This window comes from Saccoglossus kowalevskii, chromosome 17 (genome assembly GCF_978046115.1).
Source record: "Saccoglossus kowalevskii chromosome 17, keSacKowa6.1, whole genome shotgun sequence".
NCBI classification, from domain to species: domain Eukaryota; kingdom Metazoa; phylum Hemichordata; class Enteropneusta; family Harrimaniidae; genus Saccoglossus; species Saccoglossus kowalevskii.
In genome coordinates, this window is record NC_140657.1 from 16,908,557 (window position 1) to 16,918,212 (window position 9,656).

Genomic DNA, 9,656 nt, shown 5'->3' on the forward strand with positions numbered 1-9,656 from the left:
GTTTAGAGAAAACTTCCATAGCCTAAACTTTGGCTTGGTACATAGACTTGAATAGTCAAAATTCTATTGTATGCATACATGTACTTGCACAAGATGAAATATGATGAGTACCCAACCCAGATCATGTAAAATAATATCCAGGAATTTGTTTCATGATCACTTTTAATGTTGTAACTCATGGCTTCTATTTTAAGCCTTTATAGAAGATGTATAAATAAGGGATGAACCATTTTTTTATTTTATGTGTAACCACAAACACCGACTTCAGGCCAAAAAGAACCTAGTAAATTAAGTTCACGAACTGTCCACCATAAAAGATTTGGATATGTTAAGAATATATTTTACTTGCAAAATATGAATGACCGATGTTCAAATCTTGTTCCAGCAACAAGTCGCACATTCGGTGTCTTTAATAATGCATGTTCTGATTGGTTGTCTAGTAATTGCGACTTGAACATGAATAACGATCTTTGTTGGGGTGCGTATGAAAAAATTATACCAACATATAACCCCAACAAAAGATCTGATTTTAATCAGATTGGGGTAGTCCATATGAATTTAAATGCATGTGGATTAGGGATGGGCCAGTATCCCTTGTGGGTGCACATTCCAGATAATTACTGATCTGTTATAAAGGGAAAGACCATTTAACACTGGTGGGGAATTTTAGCAAGGGTTTCAATAAACTTGCATATTTTCACAAGATCAAGGTTCTAATAGTTCAACTATTTTTTTATTTTTACAGTTTCTATTTCATAAAAAAGATGGTAGACCTGATGCTTATTTGCTTGAGCGAACAAAGTTTGAATATAACCGCTCTGATTTCAGTCGGCAACTAAAAGAAAATGCAAGCAATCAAGAATTTGTAAAAATGTTTAGTGACATATGCAGTTCCATGGCTATAGCTTCCTGTAGTAACACTTCAGGATCATCAAATGAACAGTTGTCACTGTCTAGTAGCAGTGATGATGGAGATTCCAGTGTTTCATGCCAGGCTGAGTCTGTGCATATAAGGTTAGTAATAATCTTGTCCTAATGCCTTATTTTATATTACAGGAGTTTATAAGATACAAATTTTGTTGTTATCAGGAAAACAAGTTTGAGTGGAAAAACTAAACATTATCATGGCTCCAAAACACATGATTAAAATGTAGAGCCCTCGTATCCTGTAATTTACAGTACCATAAAAAATGACAAAAGATGACTCACCCCACCACCCCCCACAAACAGTACTTTAATAATGTCTTTTATTAAATACTTTCCTATGTTTTACCAATTTGCATTTAATAAATGTAAATGAAAGACCCTCAGACAGTATAATTATCATTAGTGCCAGGCAGAGTTGAATAATTATGGGGTATTGGGGCACAATATTAATTTACACAATATTACTTTACTACTTAATTTTACATTTAAAATAGTTATGAATTGAATCAAAGTATATGTATGGATTTCCAGTATTCCAAGTTGTTGTAAAAAAATAAGCAAAGTACATGTATGCACAAAAGTCAGAACAATTCATGAGCCAGAAATGTTCTTACTGTCATTTGTGTTGTGTTATAAAAAAACAATCATTTCTTTTTTTCAGTCTTTTAGAAATGACAAAAAAAAAAAAAGAGCAAGAAAAGAAAATTGACAAAGTCAGTGGAAATTAGCAGCGCTTCATTGAAAAAGCAGAGAACAAACTCAAGTGACACCACTCAGGAAAAAATTGCAGATGATGTGACAGCAGCTTATTGTGGCAAGTATACTGTTCATTTTGATATTTGATTCTTTAACTGCCATATTTCATAGTTTGTTTTATAATCTTGGAATTTGGGGCTGGATATTTGTTCTTCACAAGGAGAGGATGCATTTTTGGCTTTTTTTATAATAATTCTTTTTTTTTGGGGGGGGGGGGGCTGACTTTATTTAACCAGGTCCAGGATCCAATGAGCCATTGGGATGGTGCTTGCTCCAGCATGTGTCTGTCTGGGGATGTTCCTACCAGAAGTGAGAGTAACGAACTTGTATTTTTGACCATATCTCAAAAACAATGTATCATAAATACATGTGTCCAAACATCCTGGAATTCTTGGATGATTTCTTATCACTAAGGAGGGTTGTCAAAGGTCAAGATGACCATAAACAAAAAGTAGTGAAATCACCTTTTTCGGCCATTTCCCCTGAACAAAAATGGGACCAGGTAAATTAGAATCCCTGGGTAATACGTCAAGGACAGGACATTTAGCAGTGGCACACTTTTTAGGTTATTATGCCCTGCAAATCTACTCTGCAGAAGTTGATTACTCTTTGAAAGGTCAACAGTCAAGGTCACCATTTTACATCTGATTACCATATGATACATGCATCTGCGATTAGGCAGTTTTTAAATCTGTACTCATTGTAATTTATATTTTGTATTCAAGGTATGTTCCAAATCGATACAGAAGTATTGCAAGTAAAACAACAGGTTCGGCAACCTGATGCTGTGTTTTTAAAAAATCTTGTAACAAATATGGTGGAGTTTGCTGATGAGGCTTATCAGCCTCTTTGTGTATTAGTTGAGGATATTGAAAGTCCTGGAGACTTTGACAAGAAAAAGGTAAACCACATTATGTAATAATTACCTATTAAACTATAATAGATTGACCATAGAAGAATTGCCTTGTTATTTTCATAGTGGAAAATGAAAATGGTACAATGCCTGGCAGAAAATACAGTGTGACACTAACCATTAAATGATTAATTATAGGTAAATGGTTACAATTATCAAGTAATTGGAGGCCAGCATTGTCTTTTGGCTACAAAGGAAATTGCAAAGACAATGAAGTACATAAGTGATGACAGGTTTAAGACCCGTAACTGTGTGGTGTATGCTGGGTTGAATAGTGAGCAGCAGCGGTGGTTGGCTGTTAAGCACAACTCAACTGGTGAATATAGGCATGCCATCACATTGAAGGACAAGGTAATTTTTCACTGTTTTAGCTCCACTGTTGGTGAAATCAACGACATAGATCTCTTCCATATTACTGAGTGTCTGTATAAGCCTGTAGTCAATTTACTGTTGGTGAAATCAATGACATAGATCTCTTCCATATTACTGAGTGTCTGTATAAGCCTGTAGTCAATTTATTACATTTTCAGCTTCTTCAACACCGCTGGACCAAATTTTTTCATTCGGTAAAATATTCAAATTTGAATTCTGGAGACGGCTTCTTCTCCAAAACCACTGGACCATTTATTCTGATTTTATTGCGATTTTTATTTTGTGGTGAAACATTATAAGACTTTTACTCGTTACTAGAAGCAATGGATTTCCCATAATACACTCACACAATTTTCATCTTCCTTGTGCAAAGAACAATGAGCTAATGTGCTACCAGTGTCTGTAACACTGTGACACTCGTATCTCAAGATCCAGACTTATTTAAATTCAAATGAATTTTGGCACACAGCTAATATATGAATACTTTTATACATGTGCTGATTAGTTGATAAGCTGCTCATGCATATTAATTATATATAAAATGTACAAAGTTTCATTCCCTGCCAATATCGTGCCACTCTCTGCGTTGTATATGCTTTGGCTAAGCCATCCATGATTTTTCTTATCTACAGGTTGAAGTTTGCAGAAGATATCGAGATGAAATCCCAGATAAAGATAAATTAAAGTGGAAGGCCTCATGTGGTCTTATCCTCACTCAGGTACAAATTTGTTATAAGACTTCTTGTGGTTTGATAAGCAGGGATTGTGTTCACCTAAAATTTGGCCTCCCTGACTTAAGTTAATAAAGAAGGTACCTGTGAAATCACATCTTTAATAAAATATCTAGGATCAATTTTCAGTTTCTAGGAGTTTTGTGAATCTGACTCATCTTGTTGAAATGCTGATACAAATCCTGGTGTGTTTGATTTGTGGTGAAATCTTCACTTCCGAATTCAAACTTCAGTTTTGCAACTTGCTCCATGATACATACTATGCTTAGCAGTATTCTGACAATATTTTTTAATTTTCAGAAAAAAGGAAACCAGCTGCTTGAGGTGGTTTGTTTTTTGGCTTCACTTGATGACTCAACATACAAGATTCTAGAAGAAATCTTCCAAATGCATGAAGAGGGAGCACTGAAAAAACAGAAACTGAAGGAGAGTAGTATCTCCAAACCGGATATACCACCATATGTGTTTCGCACACTACGATCATTGGATAGTGAAACAGTCAAATCTTTGTTGACTGATGTGAGAGACAGAAATACTACAATATCCGAATTTTACAAAGAGTCACAGGCACTTTACAAAATATCTTTGGTGCAAAAGTCATTCATCCAATTAATGGATTTGAGCTCCTGGGATGAAGTGGTCGAAAAGTACCCATCGGAGACAACAAGAGAAAATTTAGTGAGATTTTCTTCCCTTTCATTTCGCCCAACAATACCAGATGTCTTTGTTAATTATTGTCAAAGGCTGAGAATTGAAAATTCACCAGTAAACCAGGGCGAAACAAATGCAGTTTTTCATGGGAAGAACAAGACTAGATCATTTGTCGTAGAAGGAAGTTCCATGGAATTAGACCCAGAACAATTGAAAAAAATTACTGGTCATCTCACTGGTGTGGATCTTGTGATTTTAGACACCCCACAGGTAAGCCAGCCTATAGGAAAAATGTAATTCCCAATTAAATTCAGATAAAAAATTGTTTTGCATCATTTACTCGTTAACCCTTTCTTGTTTCTGCAAAACAATTTGATGAAAATAGTGTAATATTATTGTAGATAGTTAAATTGAAATGTTTATGCAGAAAGGGATGGGGTGTAAACAGGTTCATCCAGGTTTGATCTTAAATAAATAAAATGTAGTACTGGATGGTTAGGAGATTCAATGAATGAAATCTTTTACAAAAAATTGTTTGTATTATTAAATTGATGCATCACCTTTTCATTGTAATGTAATTTCCAAAATATTTGATAAATTAGTCCATTTTTTTGACAACCATTTTGTACATAGTAATTATTTGCCATTGATAATATTACTGGAATTTCCAGATTTCTGCCTTCTACCGTCACCACCATCTTGTAATGTCAACACATATTTTATTCTTTTTAAATTGCAGGATTGGCGAGGTAAAGAAATAAAATCATTCTTTGTGACAGTGAAAAATGTGAATGTGACAGCCCGTGTGTCAAATTATACCATGATTGTTATCTGCGAAGTTGATACTATACATGTGGTGAAAGAACAGCTAAAATCTGCTGGCTATGCCAAAATTGATGTAGCCTACACCTACATAGAAGATGCATCGTCAGGTGAGAAAATAGCCACTCTCCAAACGTGCAACACTGGATTTGGACAACAGTGACATAAGTTGCTGATGGGAATTTGTTTATATGAAAAAAAAATCCAAGGTTTCATGCTGGTCTTGGGGGGGGGGGGGGTAATTCTGCACTCTGCACCCCCCAAATAAAATTCACCCCCAGAATGTCATGAAATTGAGGTCCCTCCCAAACCCACAACATTTCCCCAAACACCGAAACCCGCCAGAAATCCTGATATCCTTAGAAAATTGGATAAAAAAGGTGGAAAACAATATTTTTGACTTCTTGTTAGAAACTGTTGGCTGGATTACTATCAAATTCAGTGGTCCTCTGATGTAATGTGTACATAAAAAAACTTTAAAATGTTTTTCGTATAATATTTTTTAGCTCCTGTTGTCCTATAATTGACAAAAAGGGAGCTGATGTTGTAGTGATGTCTGTATAAACGTGTCATGCCAATTGGGAATATACTATTGTAGACGTGCACGACCTGACAAGATTTTTTGTCATTCTGAATATGCTGGTTAACTATTTTTCATATTAATCAGCTGCAGTATTTCAACATACTTTATATATTTGGAGAAATCCTGGTAGGGTTTCAATGATATTCGACACACAGATGCTCTGAAGTGGTCCACACCACTGTTATTTGTTGTGACAAATCCATGCATACTACTAGTAATTTGCACATTTATAACTTTTAGAAAAAATTCATTTATTCCATGTATATTTTAAGAACCAGGGATAGTTTCATAAGAACCAATCTGAAATAATTTGTGGTGATTTTTTTTGACTGTGTTAGATACGTGGGGTGGTGCTCTCTTCACTTGGCTGATTTAATAGGATTAATGTATTTTCAATTTTCTATTTTAAATTATTATTGTTATTTTTGACTTTTCAAAAACCATTACCAATTCCCTCTATTAGAAGCACAGAGTGCTATCACATATAGTATGCATGGGCCTAGCCTGCTTTTTTAGGATTTAGTTGTTGGTATTTTTGTTTCATAAAAACTCTCACAAAATGTTTTTTCAGCTCCCTGTCAACAACTATGACAACTAGTTTAAATAATGTTTTTATGTGCTGTACTGGTCCTACTTGGTATTTGCTCATATTGCTGAATTCACCTAAAATCTATTAATCATAATCATTGCTAGGCATAGGTATAAATGTTGTGTTAATGCATGGAATTATCAATATGAATATTCTGGTTAAATGTTTCAAGAATCACATTATGGAAGCATTGTTAATTTAGTTTTCTGGTAAATGACAAACCATTATTATACTAGAATACTTTGATTAAAAATTATTGGTAACTTTTTAAATTGCTTGCAAGATTTTGTTCAGATGATAATACTCATTGGTCAGTAAACTTTGTATTTCTCCTTAGATACTGCTACATTAACAAATGCCATCCAACCTGTGGTTATAGGGTATTGGGCCAGTGATGGCAAAGTAAAAAGAAACGTATTAAACATAAAAGAAGATTCACCTATCAGCAGACACAATTTCTGGAGAACTCAAAAACCAGTTCTTGACAAGGATGGAGATGGTGTCATAGTTAATAGTCAACAAAAACATGTACAGTTTTTCAAGACCCTATTAGACAAATTTTCATACCCAAATCAGTGGGTTCTTGACGCATGTTGTGGCACTGGTGAGTAGCTTATAGATTATTCTAGTTGGGGATTTCTTCAAAAAGTTGTATAAAGAACTTAGGATAAACTATTTTTGTTTTAAGTGGCTGTCATTAAGGAAAAAAAGGAAAACGTTTGGCTTTGTTCACCCAAATTCAAATGCATGGGGATTAGCAATGGACCAGTGGTTTTTGCAGCGAGTATGCATGCTGCTATGTGTATTTCAGGATTGGGGTGATAAGTTTGGTACGTGGGTCATTACTGTCTATTGTATCACAATTTATAAGGCTTTTGTGTGAAAACACATTTAATTAAGAGATCACCCTGTATGATTTGTAGAAGAGAAGAGTCATAATCCAGAAACCTCTTAAATTCACATCTTATATGAGTAGTTAGTGGGTGAGAAGGTTTTGTGCAGTTTAGAATTGGGCTAATAAATGTCATTTTTTCCCCATCAGCAACTTATTTTAGGAGCTTTATACCGGGGTAATAAACTAAGGACTCGATCAGTATGTTTTGTAGGGGGAGAGTTAGAATATTTAAACCAATCAACTTCATTCTGATGAAGTGAAAACTTGTAGGAGAAACTGTCAGTGATTTTGGTGTACTTTCATGTTTGTCTATCAGATTAAGTTGGCTAAAACTATTCTTGGGAGGTGTCAGTTGAGTTGTTATGCATTGTTTATTGTCTTGAGTTTTTAAATGTCTTCAGTTTTTGCTTAAGATTGTGATGGAGAGGTTCAAAATAATTTTCGGGCAGCTGAGATTTCATCTTTCTCCTCCTTTCCTCTCCATGCACTTTTCTGTATGCTGATACAGCTTTTCTTTTATCACCACCTTGTAGGTACAGCCATTGTTGCTGCCATGGCTTGTGGCAGAAACTGCATTGGATTCGATACCGACAGAAGACAAGTTGAGCACTCAATTGTCAAGTGTGACTCTATCATAATTGGTGAGGATGAAGACATGGACATGGACTTGGACGACTAACAAACCATTACCACATTGTATTTTTAGCTCTGTTGTCAATGTAAATTTTTTACTTTTTCGACTTCTTCTTAAAAACTACAAGGCTGAATGTTTTGAATTCTTGTTGAAAACAGCAAGTCTGATTGCTTGAATACTGTATGTATTGTTCATTTTCTGATGACATCTTCAATTCTCTAATTTTGATGAATATTTTTGTCATTTTTGATAAAAAGTGATATTTTCGACTTCTTGTTAAAAAACGCAAGTCCGATTTCTTTGATATTACGTATATAGGTACTACATGTGGACCTCTCTCAGATTAGTTCATTTCGTGATATCTTTAATTATAAGACAGGCTGCTTGTTATTTCATTGAAAGCATCGTTTTTAAATAAAACATCTAACTTTAGATTTTGTGAAGTCATGATTTTGTTTTCATATATGTTTCAGTTTAAAGTTTATGTTGGTTGCTGCCTATCCAGTCTGACAGATTGACAGTGTTGTCAGCATGTTGTGGCCACGCTGATTTGACAACACTCATATTAGTCGACAATTGTCAACTATTTTGAAGCCAGCCCCATTTGTCGACAATTGTCAGCTATCTACGTCAAAGCCGAGTTCTCAACAATTGTCGACTATATCCAAGCAGACAATTGTCAGCTATCTACGTCAAAGCCGAGTTCTCGACAATTGTCGACTATATCCAAGCAGATTTCTCGACAATTGTCGACTATATCCAAGCAGAGTTCTCGACAATTGTGGACTATATCCAAGCAGAGTTCTCGACAATTGTCGACTACGTCAAAGCAGAGTTCTCGACAATTGTGGACTATATCCAAGCAGAGTTCTCGACAATTGTCGACTACATCAAAGCCGAGTTCTCGACAATTGTCGACTACGTCAAAGCCAAGTTCTCGACAATTGTCGACTATGTCCAAGCAGATTTATCGACAATTGTCGACTATATCCAAGCAGAGTTCTCGACAATTGTCGACTACGTCAAAGCCGAGTTCTTGACAATTGTCGACTATGTCCAAGCAGAGTTCTCGACAATTGTCGACTATGTCCAAGCAGAGTTCTCGACAATTTTCGACTACGTCAAAGCCGAGTTCTCGACAATTGTCGACTACATCAAAGCCGAGTTCTCGACAATTGTCGACTATATCCAAGCAGAGTTCTCGACAATTGTCAACATTTTGTGGGCATTCTCATTTGGTGGAGACTAAATAATATTCACTAAATTGCAATATTATGACAAGCGAAAAATTTTTGGCAAGCACAGACCTATTTAATTGAAAAAATTCAGAACTGAAGACTTTTAAAATGCATAATCTGAAATTAGAACAAAAGTACAATGCTCATTTGGATATTTTTATATTTTTTATTTTTTTCCTTATTATATTGCTACAGTGAATATAGGTTTCATGAAAGTTAATGCAAAACTTGTGATAGTTCATAGGAGATAACACACTCTATTTTTTTTTATGATCTTCAACACCTGATTTGCATCACCACAATTAAGGATGTATGAAATGAAAAAATAAAGTGAAATATTGTGGAATGTTTTTTTTTTTAAATTCGTATGTAATTGGTAATTGTTACAATAATTATCTGTTTTTATATCCAATAACTCTATGAAGGATTTTTTTCTTGATATATTTCACTATTTTATGACAAAAAGCTGCTTTTTGTGATTTTTTTTGTTGAAAAATCTAATAATCCCTCAATATCGGAAAAGGTAAAATGTTTATCGGAGTGTT

The 9,656-nt window shown here is 34.7% G+C and overlaps 2 protein-coding genes across 2 annotated transcripts in view; one reads left to right on the forward strand and one right to left on the reverse strand.

The window, feature by feature from the left end:
* The first annotated feature begins 1,607 nt into the window (after positions 1 to 1,607).
* Positions 1,608 to 8,305, forward strand: LOC100371633 (uncharacterized). The gene is made up of 8 exons (XM_078012509.2): positions 1,608 to 1,741; positions 2,409 to 2,584; positions 2,735 to 2,947; positions 3,601 to 3,687; positions 4,000 to 4,620; positions 5,090 to 5,282; positions 6,682 to 6,948; positions 7,773 to 8,305. Exons 2-8 carry the CDS (start codon positions 2,411 to 2,413, stop codon positions 7,916 to 7,918), a joined length of 1,701 nt encoding a protein of 566 aa, XP_077868635.1. The 5' UTR covers positions 1,608 to 1,741; positions 2,409 to 2,410; the 3' UTR covers positions 7,919 to 8,305.
* An 893-nt stretch (positions 8,306 to 9,198) lies between these two features.
* The window catches only part of LOC100369226 (galanin receptor 2a-like), an 11,847-nt gene continuing 11,389 nt past the window's right edge, over positions 9,199 to 9,656 (reverse strand). Inside the window, exon 4 of the mRNA XM_085491907.1 lies at positions 9,199 to 9,228. Within this exon, the coding sequence (XP_085348033.1) occupies positions 9,199 to 9,228 (30 nt within the window). The remainder of the gene's footprint in view (positions 9,229 to 9,656) is intronic.